At 42.7% G+C, this 20,964-nt stretch overlaps 1 protein-coding gene and 1 long non-coding RNA gene across 7 annotated transcripts in view; one reads left to right on the top strand and one right to left on the bottom strand.

The window, feature by feature from the left end:
- Positions 1-9,574, bottom strand: part of EDRF1 (erythroid differentiation regulatory factor 1) — a 33,736-nt gene extending 24,162 nt beyond the window's left edge. Inside the window, exons 1-7 of one of the 5 annotated variants that reach the window (XM_061403837.1) lie at positions 9,354-9,574; positions 7,657-7,865; positions 5,645-5,711; positions 4,906-5,031; positions 3,714-3,838; positions 3,317-3,473; positions 232-333 (exon numbers count right to left, since the gene is read on the bottom strand). In XM_061403837.1, the coding sequence (XP_061259821.1) occupies positions 232-333; positions 3,317-3,473; positions 3,714-3,838; positions 4,906-5,031; positions 5,645-5,711; positions 7,657-7,865; positions 9,354-9,461 (894 nt within the window). In that variant the 5' untranslated portion in view covers positions 9,462-9,574. The remainder of the gene's footprint in view (positions 1-231; positions 334-3,316; positions 3,474-3,713; positions 3,839-4,905; positions 5,032-5,644; positions 5,712-7,656; positions 7,866-9,353) is intronic. The other 4 variants (XM_061403836.1, XM_061403840.1, XM_061403839.1 and 1 more) reach the window with 4 other exon arrangements.
- Positions 9,575-9,707: 133 nt separating this feature from the next.
- On the top strand, positions 9,708-16,387 carry LOC133239546 (uncharacterized). Of its 2 annotated transcripts, none has more exons than XR_009733873.1 (3): positions 9,708-10,199; positions 12,585-12,746; positions 13,489-16,387. It is a non-coding gene; the product is annotated as an uncharacterized LOC133239546 (long non-coding RNA). The 2 variants fall into 2 exon arrangements; XR_009733874.1 differs by lacking the exon at positions 9,708-10,199 and adding an exon at positions 10,220-10,904.
- The last annotated feature ends 4,577 nt before the right edge of the window (positions 16,388-20,964 follow it).

Genomic DNA, 20,964 nt, shown 5'->3' with positions numbered 1-20,964 from the left:
AGGGGATCTGTAATCTCCCCCCATGAGCCACAAAAAGACTAGAAGAAGGAAAAGACAAAGGAAAGATAAATGAAGCCACAGTGCGAGAAGATCACAGAGATGCTTAGGAAGAGATTTTTAGGATCAAGTGGATTTTTTTTTCCCCTATAAATTCCAATTTAAGACTAGCTCTTAGATGACGAAGTAGACTGGGGATGTGGTGTCTCGACTTGGACCCCACAGAGAGCATACCTGACTGTTCTCCCCGTCATTGAATAAAGGAGTCAGGTTTTGTTCTTTAGGCGCTGAGGCCACATGCCCCACTATGTATGAGGGTTCAAGAGGCTCACTTCCCTGTGAAAAGTGCAAGGACAGGAGTGATTCTGCTGTCATAACTTCTTACAGATGGCCTACTGTTAAAGAGTATCACCCACACATCAAGGCATACAGCTCAAACTTGCTCTTGTAAATTACAGCTGATATGAATCATTACCTCTCCTCACGGGGTGCATACTTCAGTTCCTAATTGTCAGTCACTATAATAAGCTAAACACATTGAGATCTTACTTAAATCAAGACTAAAGATTTATTTTAAGCTTTCCAAGCTTTTTTTCCTCTTTTTTGGGGTGCACTGAACAGGACTGCTCTTTCAAAGCCTATTCCATCACTACTGGATTAAAAATTTCCTAAGAAACCTCAGCCATATTTTTGTGACACTGGTCATCAGAACAGTCCTCAGTTTCACACAATCTAATGTGTTTTTCACAGAAGTCTAGTCTCTGGGGTACTTGGTGGAAAATTCCCAGAGTCAGATCTGAAAAACACTGTTTACAAGGATTTGCTTTTGGAGAGTAACAAAGATTATCACCATAAAAGGCTCCTGAGAGGTCCTGCACTGGAAAAACCTACATGACCTCTATATAATCCATTAGTCCCAAATTTATTTGATCTTTTAACACTTTTTATTCTTATTACAGATTATTCTTATTATTCTTATAATTATCTGTGGAATATATTTTGGAAAAGACATAGGAAGAGGAACCTTTGACGTAGTAAACGCGTCCACTGATTTTCCAACCATTAGGGCAGCTGCCATTAAAAACCATTAAGAAACATTAAACCAAGATGAGCAAGCATATGTGTGTGTACCTGTGAGCATATGTGTGTGTTGCTTATTCCTATTTGTGTGCTAATAAGCTTAGCACCAGTTTTCAAAGAAAGTAAATATGAGGTAAGCAGCGGGAGATCTCCAGTGCTTTTGCATGTCTTCTTTGCAAAGGTCCTTAAAGAATTTCAATCATGTACGCTATTGTTTATTTATACAGACAAGTTATTGACCTATGGATCAATTCCCAAAATTATATTTGCCACGTATTGCTTTAGTGGGATTTATAGGTTTCTAGGTTATAATGTTCTTAATAAAAGTTTGGCTCCAAGGCCAGACCAGAGAACTACTTAAACTCTATTATTGCTTAACATGGGCCTCAAACTTGCCGATTTAGTCTTGGGAGCAAGAATTCATGAATTGAAGTTTAGAGATTTATATATGTCACAGAAACCATTCTGTAAAAGATTATTTGTAGGCAGGGTAGCTCTGCTTAGGGATATGCCATTGCCCAGACAACTTGACTGCTCATAGGGCAGTCTAAATGTGTGGAATATACAGACACAGTGGAGTACTGCTGTGAGAACAGGCCTCTGATCAGAAAGACCAGGGTTTAAACCCTAGCTTGAACTTCACCAGCTGTGTGACCACAGACAAACATCTACTTTTTATGAGCTTTATTTACTTATTTGTAAAACGATACCATCAACATAATACATATGCAGCTAAAAGGATGAAAAATACACACGCCATACATGGCATAAAGTATGTGGCATAAGAAGCATTAAATAGATTCCAGTCACTTCTTCCACAGGCAAGTCTATAGATTCTCAAAAGCCTCCAAAGTTTTTCAAAGTAACCTTTAAAGGACAGAATGATAAGGCTGATACAGGGGAGGTGGGCAGCAGGACTAGAATTTTCATTATGTGGTCTTTTTATAATGTGTGTGTTTTGAAGTTAAAGAATACTAAATAATTTTTTAAAAACTCCTTCAGTAAAGTATAATCACATATTTTGCTGTTGGCCAGTCGCTAAGTCATGTCTAACTCTTTGCGAGCCCATGGTCTATAGCTCACCAGACTCCTCAGTCCTCCACTATCTCCCAGAGTTTGCTTAAATTCATGTCCATTGAGTCGGTGATGCTGTCTAACCATATAATCAAATACAGAAAAGTACATAAATTATACAGAATACAGTATAATGACTAATTAGAAAACAAATTATCCATGTAACCACCACCCAAGTCATGACACAGAACCCTGCCAACACCCAGCACCCATGCCCCTTCTCATTTCTATGTTAATAACTTCCCTACCTCCTGGGTTATCACTATGTGGACTTGGATGCTAATTACTCCCTTATGCTTCCTTACAGTGTTCCCAACTCTGGAAAAAAATTAAGTTCACTACACAGTTCAGTGAGACATCTCTATCTGAAAACCTACTAAATCAAAATCAGGTTAAAGGTATTTTGTCTCCTATGACCTTATAATTTGCGAGGACAGAAACAATCTAATAATGAACGTTCAGTGTGTGAGAGCACACAGTCAGAGGAGAAATGCAATTTACCAAGTTACCTCAAGCTTGTCAATTTTCCTAAAAATAAACATGCACCATTTATATCTATGGAGTTACTTGACACACAATAAGGACAAAAACAAATGAATAGTAAGAAGAAACCAAAAATATGAGATAAAACCAAAAATATGAGATAAAAGAGGTCACAGTCCATTCTCTCTTCTTTCTAAAAGCTTTATAACGTTAATGTAGGTTAAGTCTTAGCAACTCCACTGGGAAAATGTGCAGAGCTATTTCAGGACTAACAAATCCAACTGTAAGTTAAGGTAGAAGGCTAGTATTTAAATTACAAACAGGCCTGTGAGTCTCAATATCTGAAAGGCACTTAATATTTCCACAGTTTAAATACACCATATCTCCTTATGACTACGAGGAGATAAATCAGTATTGATAAACATATTAATAAGCTATTTTAAATGTGGTAAAACTTTAAAAAATATCTTTGAATTATTTCTTGAAAAAAATCTGATCTAGCCATCCATAATAACCCTTGTAAATTCCATACTGAAAAACTAAAAAAAGGACTTTTTGTACCTGTGAAGACATAAATTGATAGAATATTTTTTATTCCTATTTCTCTATTTTTTATTGATAGGATAATTGGCTTTGTCTCCTTAAATGATTTTGCTGAATTAGCATCTAAGCAATGTCTAACCTGACTGGAAGCACTGGGATCTTCAGAGACTGAAGAAGGCATTTCAAAGGGGGCAGGCCATGAAGCCCCATCTGAATCATTGGTCTGATCAGAGCTGGACGACTCCTGCTGTTCTGTGGCAGACGGGACAGGCTGAGCAGCTCCATCGCCATTGATACTGGCCAAATCAGAAGCAAAAAAAAACCACATTGTTACTTAAGCTAACTTTATGTAACAGCCCACCAGTTTTAAAAAACTAGATTCTATAACCAAGCATAAATCTCATTAAAAAAAGGAATACAGGACAAATGTCAACAATAACAGTAGCCAAAAAATTGCCTTTACTGGCTTCAAATTAAGTTTTATATCAGAATTTCATTTTTTCTCTTCAAATAAAAATAAACAAATAGCTAAGTACCTGTAATACAAAAACTTCGAAAGAATAGCCTTCTGATACCAGTGTTCTTTGCTTTTTTTCTTCCTCTGCCATTTCTGATCAATAAGTCTTTGATAAAACTCTTTTAACCATGTCCAATCACCAGTCTGGTAACATAAGAAATTGATAATTAGTGCCTGGGATAAGTCCCACTATGCACAAAGCATTAAAATTATCTGTGTGTTTATAAGCTGCAAGGAAGCAGGGCTGTGATTCTTAAGACTGCCCAGTGGCTAACACATACAGACCAGTTCAGTTCAAACTGTGATCTTTACAAACAGAAAAACATTTACTATAAATGTCAGTTTAAATCACTGTAACTTCTTTTCCTTTATCAAAGCATTGCAAGAATATTCTTTAAGAGTCGTCTATGGGAGTGAGTGGCAAGACCATGAACTATTTGCAATCAAGAACTTTGTAACAACAAGGTAAATACAGAAATGTAGAGTCAGCTTTCAGAAGCTGCAGCATTATTACATTTTACAAAATAATGGTGACTCCCCTCCTAGTTCGGTTAGTAAAGGATCCACCTGCAATGCAGGAGACCTGGGTTCAATTCCTGGGTGGGGAAGATCCCCTGGAGAAGGAAATGGCAACCCACTCCAATATTCTTGCCTGGAGAATCCAATGGACAGAGGAGCCTGGCGGGCTACAGTCCATGGGGTCCAAGAGTCAGACACAACTGAGCGACTAAACCACCACCACAAAAAAACGGTGCAAGACAACAGTCATTTACCACACACAATTTGAGAAGCTCTGCTTAAAGAGAACCAATTAATTCTGACATAACTACATATTCAGAGGAATAATTTGCTAAACATTTTTCACATTTCCTGGCAGCCATGTTTCATGACAATCTATTTAATACAGACATGAAAGGATTTTTCAAAAATTTAACCAGTCCCTTAAACTTCATATTTTTCATAACTTTCTTCACTTCACCCTTTTACTTATAAGAATTCTGGCTACTGGTATCAATAAAATAAGTTTCTCTACTATTCTCTTTTCTACCTTTTTCTTTATTAAGGCTTTTTAATCTTCAGTTAAACTTTTCATTTCTCGGTTGAAGCACTCAACCACGTTTTCACTTTGTCCTTTCTTTGAAACAAAATCACATTTCTAGTGCCCATAAGTTGTTAAAACAGTGCTTTTCTTGTTATTTCTCAAGAATTACCTGAGATGATCTCATAAAGAGTTCCTGGATATCTAACTCGTCTAACAAGAGAGTCCTTCCTATGCGGTGCACAGCCATGCTCACGTGTGATTTGCTGTAGGGAATCTTCAGAAGCTTTTTTATGTTCTTAAAAAATACAAAAGGAAAAACAGTTTAGAAACACCTTTGCGGTATGATCTGGAATCTTTCAAATTTAACTTCACTCAGTTTTAAAGCATAATAAACCTTATTTCCTTAAGTTCATATAAACTGTACCTTAAGGAACTACCTACAAACCCATGGAAGACAGAGCTTAAAACCAGAATCACCCACACTTTACCAGTCTCCGTGTGTTAATGTCAATGACAAAGATTTACTTTTACATGATGGACTTTCATAAAGTATATACAGGTCACACTGTTGCAGTGACCCAAGCTTTTAGCATCTCAGAAAAAACTGGTCAACTAAGCATCAACAGATTTTACTACAAGTATCGCATCTATTTTTCAACCAGCAACATTACATAACCCAACACTGTAACTGCTATCATTAAAATACAGCCATCAATACCACTGCCAGTATTTTGTGAGTTGTTCCCTCCTCTTTGAGAAATGATGCAGTGTTACTTTAATAAAAAAGGTGTTCAATAATCAGACAGTTGTAGCTTATTTCATCACTAATTTTTCCAGGCTGCAGAAAAGAGCAGGCTATAAATCCCCAGCACAAACATCCCAATTATAGTCGCAAAGAGGATACTTACTTCAGAGTCAGAGACAACATCCACATCGTTTCCCACTGAATCAATAAAGTCGTATGCCATCCCAAAACTAATGGAGAAAACAAAGGCCACAAAAGTCACGTTCATGGTGGGGCAGGTGGTGTTGTAACAGAATACTATATTTCAGCACTTCTTGGATACACATTTTCCACACTCTGACATCTCTGAAAACAGTATGCCTATCACCATTACAGTTGGCTAGTTTTTCCTTCTTAGTGGTACATAAAATAATGGGGTCACTTAACAGATATAGAAGATAAGACTTGTGGTTGCCATGAAGGAGTGCAGTGGGGGAGGGACAGACTGAAGTTTAGGATTAACAGATACAAACTATTATATACAGGATGGATAAACAACAAGGTCCTACTGTATAGCACAAGGGACTATATTCAATACTCTATGATAAACCATAATGGAAAAGAATATGAAAAAGAATATACATACATGTATATATACATATAACTGAATCACTACTGTACACCAGAAACCAACACATTATAAGCCAACCATATTTTTAAAAATTTTGTTAAAACAAATAAAAATGGGACAACTTAAAATCAATGGCATCTTAAATTTGATACAAGACAGAAATACAACAGTAATAGAAGCAATAATAGAAAATATTTAGAATAAAAACAATTACAATCATTTTTATTTTTGTAGTCATGAAATCTAAAAAAATATGCAATGGAGAACAGTCAGTTTGAGTTATTCTTTTTAGATGGGGAGACAAGAAAAACAACAGCAGAAACATTTATAAGGATTTTAGTCTCTGGGATCATGTTCCCAGTGATATACACTAATACCGTTTTAAAAAATGTATTTGAGAAAAAAATGCACACAACACCAATTCAACCACAAGGAGAAAAAATAGCTCACTGAGCACCAAACGTGTGCCAGGTACCACGTGAGGCACATCTATAATCTGCAAGTGTGAAAAGCAGCTGCCGTCACCGTTTTTCAGTGAGGAGGTGGCAGAGTCAGAACACTCTTTTAGGACTGCCTCACTTCAAAGTATGCTGATGATTTACCACATGGGCTGGGCAAGCTCTTAACCTGTCCAAGCCTCACTTTTCTGAAGGAAAGTTAACAGCACCAAATTCAAAAGGTTGTTGACAGAATGAAACGAGATAACCACATAAAGTACTCAGCAGTGTCTGTACACTGTCAATATAATTGTCAGCCAAATCACTTAATAACATTTAATTCTGCTTTATTAAGCCATTTTTCTAAAAGAAGACATGCAAACTATTTGCAATTTTTTTTGATAGTATAAATAATGCTACATACAAGCAACATTTTGCAAACATTAACTTTTACCTCCTGAGGCATCAGGATAATTTCCAAATCACTGGCACGTAAGGTATTACTATATTTATGGCTCCTGCTGTATGTTATGTGGAAGTACTTTAGGTTCAATCACTGAGAGGGAGAAAGGGAAGCCCCCACATTAAAAGGTCAACAAGAATATGGACATCAGTACATTCTTCTCTGTAAGACCCAGGCCTCTTTCTCAGCCTTAAATACCACCAGCAGAATTTCCAGCAACTGTCTAAGTCAAGGGTATATATCTAAACATGCTGTGTTTTTACATCACTGTTGTTTCAGACCAGACAATCCACCACCATTTAATGAAAAATTCCACAGAACAGGTTAGGCAGTTTTAAGGGTTTTCCCCCTGAGACTCCATATTCACATAATCAAAAGGTATGAAAACTGGCTAAAATGAAACTAGTTAATTGAATTTTAGTGGTCAAAATTCATCTTTGTTAATAGCGATGCAGACTTGAAGGAAGCATATGCAATTGATATCTTCATATTTTAACAGAATCCTATTATTGTGAAAAAGCATAATGAAAGTCAAATATAATCTTTTTCTAAAGTGAAGTCTTGGCATGTTGATGAGCATTATAAATTACGCTGAAAAGCAAGTCTTAAGAGTTTTAAGGTGGAGGGTTGAGGAACAGGTAAAAATGTCATTAATTAATATTTACCTGGAAAATGGCTTGCTTTTCCTACTATTGCCAAGAATGGTAGTTCCTGCCGGTCCTAGCTTGGCACTCTCTCGTAACCAGTTGGCAGGTGGGAGTTTCAAGTCTGTTTTCTCTTCGAGGCGTGCAAATGCCGTCCGAGGAGGGGCAGAAGAGTATTTCACCACAGCTCGGCTCTTCACTTCATTGCCTCCGAGAAATAAAGCTGATTCCTGATTAACATGTTAAATGAAACTTTAATGTACATTACTAGGAATCAAAAAAAAAATCCCATCTTAATAATAATAATTGAAAAACCCTACCACATCAGGCTCACAAGAATATGCTACATGTTACTAGCAGCAGTTGATAAATGGGAGCATAAATATGTACAATTTACTTAGCTCTTTTTCACATAATTTCAAAGAGAAAAGATGAGTCAAGGAGTATCATGGTTATGGTTATTAGCTAGGAAACAGGCCATTCAAACTGTCTTTTAAAACATTCATAAGGGCAGAAGCAGAAACCAGGGAGTAAACAGTACCACAGTAACTAAACGCAAAGTGTAATAAAACCTCTGTTCAATATTAAACATGTATTTTAATTTCAATAGCATGCATCATTTAGGAAGTGGTTTGTGGTAATATCTGGGCCTTCTTCGTTTCTAAGTGTTTAGTAATTCATTGGTCAGTCTATTACACAAATACTCTGAATGTCTAACTTCACATCAAGGCAAGTCACTGGGGGATCTGCAGATTTCACCCACATACCTCCAAGAAGGCTCAGGGTCAGAGTTAACTCTTCCAACCTTCTCTCACACAGTCCCTTTTCAGCCAGGCAAACACTTTGCGCCCTTCAAATACTAGCTCAGTCCCATCTCAGTGAGCACACTCTCTGTCCTCCTCCAGCTCTGCAAGGCTGGGTTAGTTTTGGAGCCACTTGTGGTGTTGAAGAAGACTCTCAAGAGTCCCTTGGGACTGCAAGGAGATCCAACCAGTCCATCCCAGAGGAAATCAGTTCTGAATATTCATTGGAAGGACTGATGCTGAAGCTGAAACTCCAATACTCTGGCCATCTGATGAGAAGAACTGACTCATTGGAAAAGACCCTGATGCTGGGAAAGACTGAAGGTGGGAGGAGAAGGGGACGACTGAGGATGAGATGGTTGGATGGCATCACCAACTCCATGGACGTGAGTTTGAGCAAACTCCGGGAGTTGGTGATGGACAGGGAGGCCTGGCCTGCTGCAGTCCATGGGGTCGCAAAGAGTCGGACACGACTGAGCGGCTGAACTGAACTGATTCCTACCTGCGCTCATCGAGAGAAGGGATCGTGTCAAACTCACCTGTGGGCTGGCATGGGCTGGGAAGCCAGGGTCGCTTTCGACACGCATGACTTGCATGGCAAATATGTGAGTCGACAGGCACACGGACTTTATTTCCTCAGGAGGCCCGTAGGGAAGACTTACACGGTAAATACCTGAGTACCTGTCCAGAGGCACACGGACTTTGCCTCCTCAAGGGGCTCGTCGGGATGACTTGCATGGTAAATACCTGAGTACCTGTCCACAGGCACACGGACTTTCTTTCCTCAGGGGGCCCGTCGGGGAGGCGTGGAGAAGGCTCCACCAGCCGCCGGGCACCATGACATCCCTCCCGGGCCGAGCCGACCCACAGCCACCCGCGGGAGCCCTGCAGGTCCCGCCCCCAGGGAGGACTCACCTGTGCAGAAGGGTCCTCAGACTCCCCTTGGGACAGGAGGCTGAGCCCTCCCCGAGCAGCGGCCCCGGCCGGCGGAGCCTCGGCCCCGGCCTCCTTAGAGTCCGCCATCACCTCGTTCCAGGGGAGGCCAGGCGAAGCTCGACCCGAGGAGCCGAGACGGATACCTGGGGCCCAGAGGCGCCGCCGCAGACAGCGGAGTAAGCGCTAGCGAGGCCCCGCACTTCCGGCCTCTGACAGGAAGAACGAGAGCGGACGCGTTCAAATCTCGCGAGCTTTGTGCCGGAGGCCCGGCCCCGCCTTCCCCGGTGGCGGCCACCTTCGCGGAGGCGGTAGGGCTGGGGGCGGGAACTGTAGTGCGCCTGCGCCTCTCAAAGGCTCTTCGGAAACTAGGTCTCGCGGTAATGACTCCCAGGCTCCACCCCTTGCACGCCGGTCCTCTTTGTTGGCAAACAGTCCTTGGGACTTGGGCTCGGGGTAGAATCGGGGTCTCCCCTGTTCCTCTCTGCGTTTGGGCGGGGAAAAGCTGCCGTAGGTGTAACCAGCGGCTCCTGTTACGTAAAGCAGTGTAGCGGTAGCCCTCTTCCCTCCCCAGCTTCCAGTGCGCCCCACCCCTCGGCTTCCCGGCGGTCTCGCAGGCCCAGGAAGGGAAAGACGTGCCCGGGTGAGGGGCTGTCCACAGAGTCAAGCCCTCCTGGACTTGGCGTCCTGTCCGCGCATCACAATGCGTGCATGGGCCTCGCGGGCCCGAGTGCGGCGAGAGAGGCGTAAAGGAGGCCCTCCGCCTTAGCTGAGGGGAGGAGACGGATTTCAGAGGAGGTGGCTCCCCCCACCCCTACCCCCGCCAAGGTATAGTTTGCTGCTTAGTGACTTAGTGGAGCATTTACGGAGAGCCCGCTTATTTATCGCGCCCCAGGGATCTCAGTTCTGTTCAGTGGCTTAGTCGTGTGCGACTCGTTGCAACCTCGTGGACTGCAGCACGCCAGGCCTCCTGCCCATCACCAACTCCCGGAGCCTACTCAAACTCATGTCCATCCAGTGGGTGATGCCATCCAACCATCTCATCCTCTGTAGTCCCCTTCTCCTCCCACATTCAATCTTAGCATCAGGGTCTTTTCCAATGAGTCAGTTCTTCTCATCAGGTGGCCAAAGTATTGCGAGTTTCAGTCATCAGTCCTTCCAATGAATATTCAGGACTGATTTCGTTTAGGATCTAGGGATCTAGCAAAGGGTATTGCAGTGGTTCAGGGCCTTCTCCAGCCTGAAAAGGCCCAGGAGACACCTGGGGTTTTAGTTGGCATGCAGATCCTGATTCAGTTGGTTTGGAAGGAGCCTGAGATTCAGAATCTCTACCAGACCCCCAGGAGATAATGCCAGTGCCTTGAGCTGCAAAAAGGTAGAGAAACAGCAAAACCAAGTTTGAAGGTGCGGGGGCCCTCTTAGCCTCCAAGCCAACACTCAATATGGTGATGGTTTAGTCACTTTAGTCATGTCTGACCCTGCGACCCCATGGACTGTAGCCTGCCAGGCTCCTGTGTCCATGGGATTCTCCAGGTGAGAACACTGGAGTGGGTTGCCGTTTCCTCCTCTAGGGATCTTCCCAACCCAGAAATTGAACCCAGGTCTCCTGCATTGTGGGCAGATTCTTTACCAACTGAGCTATGAGGGAACACTCACTATCTATCCTATCAAATGTAGTTAAATGGAGCTACAGCCTTCCTTAAAATGTCTGTTGTATTTTGCAGTAAAATGTTGGAAGTGGTTTTAAAAAATTAGTTTTGCCTTGGCAATTATTTGTCTCAATTTGTAATTTACATCAGGTGCTGATAAGGCACTAACTATCTGTAGATTTAGAAGTCCTTGTGTCTGTTAGCAAGCAATTTACAAATTGTTTCAATTATAACAAAATGTTTTTATGAATTAAATATAACTGAATTTTATAGTACATTTTGCTCCTACTGCTGCTAAGTCGCTTCAGTCGTGTCCAACTCTGTGTGACCCCAGAGACGGCAGCCCACCAGGCTCCCCTGTCCCTGGGATTCTCCAGGCAAGAACACTGGAGTGGGTTGCCATTTCCTTCTCCAATGCATGAAAGTGAAAAGTGAAAGTGAAGTCGCTCAGTTGTTTCTGACTCATAGCGACCCCATGGACTGCAGCCTACCAGACTTTTCCATCCATGGGATTTTCCAGGCAAGAGTACTGGAGTGGGGTGCCATTGCCTTCTCCGATAGTACATTTTGTAGACCCTTAAATCAACATGTATTGGTTTTGATATTTACAATTTTTTGTTTGGATTATGCAGTCACTGCTTTGTGTTTTTGCAGTTGATGCATTGTTATTTTACATTGTAGTAAGTCGGAGAAGGCAATGGCACCCCACTCCAGTACTCTTGCCTGGAAAATCCCATGGACGGAGAAGCCTGGAAGGCTGCAGTCCATGGGGTCGCTGAGGGTCAGACACGACTGAGCGACTTCACTTTCACTTTTCACTTTCATGCATTGGAGAAGGAAATGGAAACTCACTCCAGTGTCCTTGCCTGGAGAATCCCAGAGACTGGGGAGCCTGGTGGGCTGCCGTCTGTGGGGACGTCCGACTCACACAGAGTCGGACACGACTGACGTGACTCAGCAACAGCCGCAAGTTGACTATAAATGTTTAACGTTAGAATGGTTAAGTCTACTTTTGGTACATAACGTCATTAACTTGTGCAAAAATTCACTTATTTTTCAAGAACATGTAAACTCCAAAGGCTCTGTTAAAGGTGCCTGTACTATAAAATTGTGCATGATGTTAAGTGAGAAAAAGAATCTAAAGCACACCTGTGATAAGATCTCGATTTTACAAACATATCTATTTCTGTGTCAATGTCAATAAAAATGTATCTCTGAGGGGTAAAATTAAGTAATTTAATATTCTTTAAAGCTTCATTTTCCTATTTTTCTTTCCTATTATGCATTATTTTATAGTAAAACATCATTTCATTAAGCTTTTATACATACATAATTTATCATCTGCTCCTGCTAAATCGCTTCAGTCATGTCTGACTCCTAGTGACCCCATGGACTGCAGCCCACCAGGCTCCTCCATCCGTGGGATTTTCCAGGCAAGAGTACTGGAGTGGGTTGCCATTGCCTTAATTTATCATCTAATGATCCTTACATTCTGTTGTTTTATTATATAGTTCTGTGTTTGTAAGAAGGAATTTCCTGAGGTAACTGTAATTCTTTCTTTAAGGCTCACATATATTGCATGCCTCTTGAAAACTACCCTGGAGAAGGAAAAGACTGCTGCTGCTGCTGCTAAGTCGCTTCAGTCATGTCCGACTCTGTGTGACCCCATAGACGGCAGCCCACCAGGCTCCCCCATCCCTGGGATTCTCCAAGCAAGAACATGGGAGTGGGTTGCCATTTCCTTCTCCAATGAATGAAAGTGAAAGGAGAAAGTGAAGTCACTCAGTCGTGTCCGACTCTTCGAGACCCCATGAACTGCAGCCTACCAGGCTCCTCCATCCATGGGATTTTCCAGGCAAAAGTACTGGAGTGGGTTGCCATTGCCTTCTCCTAAGGGAAAGGCTACCCACTCCAGTATTCTTGCCTGGAGAATCCCCATGGACAGAGGAGCTTAGCGGACTTCAGTCCATGGGGTCGCAAAGAGTCAGACATGACTGAGCGACTAAGTACTTGAGAGCTAAGTGCCTGAACCCTTGTTGATGATGCCTAGAGAGAAAATGTGCTGTAAACAGCCTGTGAAAAGGCAAAGAATCAAACAGAGAGAGCCAGGAACTCAGCACAGAGAGAGTCAGCAGCAGAGGGGATCGTGAGAGCCAGCTTCGGGCTGGGGGAACTGAGGATGCCCAGGAACTGTTTGTGGAGGGAAACCTGAGGAGGGACCAGGTTTCTGGGGTCTCTTAACGGGACAGGACTAGAGAGGTTTAGGTACTAAAAGAGGAGGATCCCTGATGGCTGGTTCTAAGTGCTTATTATTTTCTTTTCCTGCTTCGAAAATGTTTATGTGCTTTGGGTTTAAGTTATTATCGTTTTTAATGTGTGTGATTGAAATATAATGTGGGAAAACCTGGACCCTAACTTCCAGAACTTGACATTGTGAGACATGTACATTCATTGTTATGTTTTCGCAGTGTCTGCCTTCCCCTCCTTCCCTGCCCCCAGCGGCCAGCTCCTCCAAGTGTGCTTCATCCTCTGTGGCCTGCTCTGCCCTGCAGGAGCTGCATCCTGGACCTTGGCTTCATCCTCTGTGGCCCGCTCTGCCCTGCAGGAGCTGCATCCTGGGCCTTGTAACCAGTCAGCACTCTCACCTGTTTCCCTGCCTCCCCAGTGCCTGATGCCATCACCACTCAAGAGACGTTGCTGCTTCAGTGAGTTGTCCCATAAATCTGTGACTGCTGGTAATTTTCCTTTGCCTGGAATACCTTTCCCTTCCTCACCTGGCTAATTTATTCCTAAAGACTCTCCGTCGCATGTGTCATCCCTAATAAGTCTCTCCTGACACCTCGCTCCCTCTCCTTATCTTATGGGGTTTGTTCCTGAAACTTGTATGCAGCTTTATCTGGCACTTTCCCCTTTACAGAAAAATTGTTATTTTTGGTGTTTCTTTAGTCACTAGGTCGTGTCCAACTCTTTGCAACCCCATGGACTGTAGCCCACCAGGCTCCTCTGTCCATGGAATTCTCCAGGCAAGAATACTGGGGTGGGTTGCCATTTTCTCCTCCAGGGGATCTTCCCAACCCAGGGCAGACAGATGCTATACCACTGAACCACTAGGGAAGCCTATAGAAAAATTACTTATTTGTATCTGCCTCCCTTGCTGACTGAGCTCCTCGATAATGTCCTGTCTGATCATCTCTGTTTTACAAGTACCAGAGCAGCATCAGCCCATGAAAGTGTTTTAGCCCTTAAGCTAATGCAGATCAAATGACTGGTGCCAACAGGCTTTTAAAATGCTTATCGAAATGTTTCAGACATAAAAACCTTGTTGGCTCCAAGATATATATAATATCGCAGAAAAAAGCTAAAAATGTTAATGAATGTGTGTCTCCAATATATTGCAGTGTCAATGTCCTTAATTACTAAAGTTAGTATTCACACAGTTTGTTCCAGTCTAGAATAATTGGTGCATTAGATTTTCTCTGCTTATAAAAATCCTCCCGGCCCATATGATGATTTCAGAGACATGTCAATCATAAACTCATTTAGTTACTTGTGGGACACAGTATTTACCAAAGCAAAATTAGAAGTCTTTCACCAGGTTTTTACAGTTATATGTGAGGCAGGTGTGCCTATGGCCCTAGGGATTCCCGAACAGCTGTGCCTACACAGGAAAATTCCAGGGAGCTCTGAGACAGGGCTTGGGTCCTTCTGTTTGCCAAGGGCCCCTCCGTGACCTAGTGTCTTACACCTCCGCAGCCTCACGTTGTCCGTTGCCTCCTGGACCTTGGAAGGCCCTGATTTTCTGACTTCCACTCCTGGACTTTGAGCTGGAAGAGGATGTGAGATGTCTGAGTCAGTCTCATTCCTCTTTAGATGACAGCAGTGCCATCCAGAAAGGAGAATAGAATTGACCCACTGAACATCATGCAAAGCTAGTGTAAATAGCAAAGGCAGGACCAGGTCTCTGAGTACTAGTACTGTTAGCCTCTAAAAACGTTAAATTGCAAACACCAGCCAGTGGAATGTTAATTTGCTTTAGAATCACCTGAGGAACTTAAGTGAGCAGATCCTCTACCATCTCCAGATTCTAAGGTGGTATCACTGGGGCAGTGCTGAGCAATCTGTGTTTTTAGTGAGTTTCTAGCATCTGACCACCTTGCCCCGCAGACCACACCTTAGAACAGCAATCTCCTAAAATAATTCCCTGGGGTACAGGAAAAACTATGGCTTCTGTTTTGTTGGTTTGTGTTTTTTAATCTGAAGAGTAAGGGCAAACAATTCAGAGGACAGATGAGCCTGGCAGGCTACAGTCCACGGGGTCACAAAGAGTCAGACATGATAGTGACTATCACTTACTCACAAACCTTACTATTATGGGCTTCCCTGGTGGCTCAGTGGTAAAGAATCCACTTGCCAATGCAGGAGATGAAGGTTTGATCCCTGGCTGGGGAAGATCTCCTGGAGAAGGAAATGACACCCCCCCTGGGAAATCCCATGGACAGAGGAGCCTGGCAGGCTATGGTCTCTGGGGTCACAAAAGAGTCAAACACGACTTAGCAACTGGATAACAACAACAAAGCCTTACTATTAATATATTTAATATACAAGTTGACACAGTTGGCCTTCCTTGGGCTGTGGTCAGCTGCTGTACCAGTCCAGTAAAATTGGGTTTGCAGCCAAACCAAACAATCCCCAAACATCAGTGACTTACAACCAAGGATGCCAGATAAAACAAATTTCAGATAAACAGTGAAAAAAAAATGGGGTGAGAATGCCCAAATATTTAGTGGAGGCGTCCCGTGTGACGTTTGGGACATGCTTTCTCTAGGCCAGGTAGTTTTTGCTCGAGGACCCAGGCTGATGAAGCAACCTGGACCCGAGCTCTGCCAGTGGGAGTGGCAGAGAAACAGATTGGTGGACCATCACCTAGCTCCTGAAGCACCTGCTCAGAAGTCACAAACATCCCCGCCACTCACTTTTTTTGGCCAAAATGATACATTTTGGCAAGCTTAGCATCTGGGTGGAGGTAAAGACTAATGGTCCACAGAGGAGGGTCACTGGGTGTCCGTGGACCATTGTGCAGTCTACCGTGGCGTATGGTGGCTCGGGCGGGCCACTTGATGCCATCACATGGTAAAATTTGGTGACAAGGCCTTTAGGAGAGGCTTTTCAGGGTGTTGTGATAAGGTGAGGGGTGACCTTGAAAATCTCATGTACCACACAGAGATCACAGAATTTATTGTGGCAAAATACTTAAAAATCAATTTTGACAATCGTTTTTTGGCAAAAAATATTTCACATTTCCTCATCTTTTCCACGATGACTAGTAGCTGTCATGAGGGTGCTGTAGGAGAGTTTCACAAAAATAAACAGACTTAACCTCTTCCTTCAAGATAACAGTGATGTTTTAACAATGAGTGAGAAAGTCATTGGTTTTCAAAAGAACTGAATCTCATGGAGAGAGCATTTTTGAAAACAGAGGTTTGCAAATCTTTCCAATGTTTGTGATTTTGTTGCTGAAAATGACATTAAAAAAAACTAATACCAGCACAGAACTTACAAACTGAAATTTCTCCCGTCTTTAAAAAAAATCTAAATGAAGAGTTTTTGGATCCATATTTTAATTGTTTTCTTTGATACTGCTAGTCGGCCTGCTCACAACACACAGACTGATCTCCTTGTCAGTCTCCAACTGATCTGTTTACCCCAAAATGTGCCTGTAAGATTCACTATTCCCAGCTGCCAGCAGGGTTTTCCCTCTCTCCTCTCTTTTACACATCCTGTTTTTAATTGTGTTCCATGACGACAGTCAATTGACCTTTCTTCTTATGCACAAGTAAATGAAGTGCACGTGAAACAACTGGCTAATATTTCTGAATTATTCCTTGACATTATATAATTGGCTTTTAAAAGGAAGATTGATAGACTTCAGAGAAGCCGGAAATTTAGCCAGATTTCAGTTAAAACCTTTGCATAACTTGTGGATACATCTGAAATGAGCAGTTTGACTTGCTAAGACATGGGATTCTTCCTAGTTTACTTATCTCCTGAGATATTTTAACTGATGACAGCCCTTAAAGCCAAGTTTCAAAATAAACTGAACCTTAGGACACTTCAAATTGTTACGTCACAAAGTTTTCAGCCAAGAGTCACAAAAATAAACCTATCTGACCACTTCACTCTCTTTAAAAAAATGTTAGGGAGAACAGAACTATTAAATAGTTTGCAGTCACTAAATAAAATTATTATTATTTTTTAGACTTTGAACATTTTCTACTTTTGTTTTATGCTAATGTATTACTGCTGCTGCTGCTGCTGCTAAGTCGCTTCAGTCATGTCCGACTCTGTGCGACCCCGGAGACGGCAGCCCACCAGGCTCCACCATCCCTGGGATTCCCCAGGCAAGAACACTGGAGTGGGTTGCCATTTCCTTCTCCAATGCATGAAAGTGAGAAGTGAAAGGGAAGTCGCACTGCTAGTATATTATTTGCAAATAAATTTATATACATATATGGAGGCTACATGTTCAGAATTTTTTTTAATTAATATAGTGTATGATAAGAAAATTTAGAGCCTTCCCTGACGGTCTAGTACTTAGGACTCCAGACTTGCACTACAGGGGGCGCAGGTTCAACCCCTGGTCAGGGAACTAAGATCTCACATACTGCTTGGCTTGGCAAAAAAAAAGTGAGAGAGAAATCTACATTTTAAAAGGCTTATTGACTATGCCAAAGCCTTTGACTGTGTGGATCACAATAAACTGTGGAAAATTCTGAAAGAGATGGGAATACCAGACCACCTGACCTGCCTCTTGAGAAATCTGTACGCAGGTCAGGAAGCAACAGTTAGAACTGGACATGGAACAACAGACTGGTTCCAAATAGGAAAAGGAGTACATCAAGGCTGTATATTGTCACACTGCTTATTTAACTTATATGCAGAGTACATCATGAGAAATGCTGGGCTGGAAGAAACACAAGCTGGAATCAAGATTGGCAGGAGAAATATCAATAACCTCAGATATGCAGATGACACCACCTTTATGGCAGAAAGTGAAGAGGAACTAAAAAGCCTCTTGATGAAAGGGAAAGTGGAGAGTGAAAGAGTTGGCTTAAAGCTCAACATTCAGAAAATGAAGATCATGGCATCTGGTCCCATCACTTCATGGGAAATAGATGGGGAAACAGTGGAAACAGTGTCAGACTTTATTTTTTTGGGCTCCAAAATCACTGCAGATGGTGACTGCAGCCATGAAATTAAAAGATGCTTGCTCCTTGGAAGGAAAGTTATGACCAACCTAGATAGCATATAGAAAAGCAGAGATATTATTTTGCCAACAAAGGTCCATCTAGTCAAGGCTATGGTTTTTCCTGTGGTCATGTATGGATGTGAGAGTTGGACTGTGAAGAAGGCTGAGAGCCGAAGAATTGATGCTTTTGAACTGTGGTGTTAGAGAAGACTCTTGAGAGTCCCTTGGACTGCAAGGATATCCAACCAGTCCATTCTGAAGGAGATCAGCCCTGGGATTTCTTTGGAAGAGATGATGCTAAAGCTGAAACTCCAGTACTTTGGTGACCTCATGTGAAGAGTTGACTCATTGGAAAAGACTCTGATGCTGGGAGGGATTGGGGGCAGGAGGAGAAGGGGACAACAGAGGATGAGATGGCTGGATGGCATCACTGACTCGATGGACGTGAGTCTGGGTGAACTCCGGGAGTTGGTGATGGACAGGGAGGCCTGGCGTGCTGCGATTCACGGGGTCGCAAAGAGTCGGACACGACTGAGTGACTGAACTGAACTGATAGACCACTGCTTTTAGAACCAAAAGTTGCATACTAGCTACTCTTTAGTTCAAGAACAGTTATCAATCAAGCAATAATCTGTATTTTCCTTTACACTTTAATTTGACCGGTAGAAAATTTTTAGAGTCGGACACGACTGAGCGACTGGACTGAACTGAACTGAAGGTAATGCAAACCTTGTTGTGCAATTGATCAGTGTGATAGCAAGGCTAACTCTTGGTTACAACTACAGGATACCTTATGTCATTATTCTTGATAATTATTTAATAGTTGTTCTGTAGACTAATAATGTTCTTGAAACTATTTGGAAATCATTTCGACTGCATTTGGAGGAGTTCCTTTTCCAGATACTCAGTGCACTCAGAGTCATTCCCGAGCTATTAGCCTTGACTTCCAGAATCCAGTGCAAGGGATCAGAGGGCCAGTTTGTCTCTGCTAGGTGTTACTTTCCCAGCAGAAATGTCCTCAGAGTCTTGGTGAGTTTTATCCTCTGAAGATGATTATCACCCGAAATGAATCCTAGGAACAGTTCCAAAGTTACTAACAACTGCTCTGCAGGCCCCGCGTTGGTGCGAGCACTGCTGGTGACTCATGCTGTGCGTGTACCTTGTGCGTGCTAAGTCACTTCAGTCGTGTCCGACTCTGCGACCCTGTGGACTGCAGCCCGCCAGGCTCCTCTGTCCATGGGATTCTCCAGGCAAGAACACCGGAGTGGGTTCCCATGCCCTCCTCCAAGGGATCTTCCTGATTCAGGGAATCAAACCTGCATCTCATGTCTCCTGCATTGCAGGCAGGTTCTTTACCACTAGCGCCACCTGGGAAGCACCTTAAATAGAGGGTAAGAAGAGAATTCTTAAATGAACCTTCAAATCAATCCCTCAGGCAGACCCCTGCCTTTCCAGTTAAGGGCTTGGCCTTTGCAGATCCTATTGAATCATTTAACCATTGGCATTTCCAAGCAAGCGTCCAGTGGAGAGAACGAAAGGAAGGTATTACTTAGTGCAGAAGTGTTCTGGGTCAAACCCATTGACTGGACGTTTTTATTAAACATTTCTATATTGGCCTGCCTGTGGATATTGAAGAAATCTATTTTATCTTCTCAGTATAATACAGTCACAAGGCTGTACCCAGGAATGGAATCCATTGCAGGAGAATATTGGGCAGAATGTTAACTACTGGATGGACCATGGGTGTTATCTACATATGACAACTTTTTACATATTTATTTACATTTTCTCTCTGGGAAATGAAGCCAGAATCCACAGATGTCATTATCCATCAGCACACTTTTGTTTACTACCCAGAAGGTGAGAATATTGCATTTTAAAAGTATCTGGACTTTTGTTCTTTCTTATCACAAGTGACTTGAGAAGCTCTGACCATTCAAGGTTACCCTGAGTGAATGTGCCAGTCAAGCCTTTCTTCCTGGAGTGCTCTGAGATTCGGGTACAAAAGGCATTTTGTAAGCACAGAGTGGAAAAGTATCATTTATATTCATTTGCTGCTGTGGCATTTCTCTCTGGAATCTTCCTCTTGTCTGTCAACTTTGTGCAAAAGGACTGGCCTCATCTACATTACAAATATCTTTAATGGTCTGGAAGTAGCAGAGGGACTATGTAAGAGTGAGCTCTCCTGTTGGAGGGTCTCAGGCTGGTTTCTCCCCAATTATGGTTGGACATAATTGCTGTGGATGTCGTGAATTATTTTGGAAAGACCTAAGTATGAGGTCAACTCAGTGCTTTATGCATATTGGCTGCAATGAATGTATCTTGTCTGATTGCAGTGACTCATGGGACAACCACAACCTCAGGGAAGACCTTCTGAGGGGTCATTTAGAGTGGAGCCATTCTGGGCAGAGGGTGGTCAGTTCTCCACTGGCTTCTGGAGTGGAGAAATTTCCACCAACAAGATGGCCCTTGTGACCCATGGCAGGTCCTTTCTTTAGGGGCTCTGTTTGCTGTGATTTAAGAAACATCAAGGGCTTCCCTGGTGGCTCAGATGGTTAAGAATCTGCCTGCAACGCGGGAGACCCACGTTAGATCCCTGGACCGGGAAGATGCCCTGGAGGAGGAAATGGCAACCCACTCCAGTATTCTTGCCTGGAGAATCCCATGGACAGAGGAGCCTGGTGGGCTACAATCCAGG

This window comes from Bos javanicus, chromosome 26, assembly GCF_032452875.1.
Source record: "Bos javanicus breed banteng chromosome 26, ARS-OSU_banteng_1.0, whole genome shotgun sequence".
NCBI lineage: Eukaryota > Metazoa > Chordata > Mammalia > Artiodactyla > Bovidae > Bos > Bos javanicus.
This window is presented reverse-complemented; position numbering and strand designations above follow the sequence as displayed.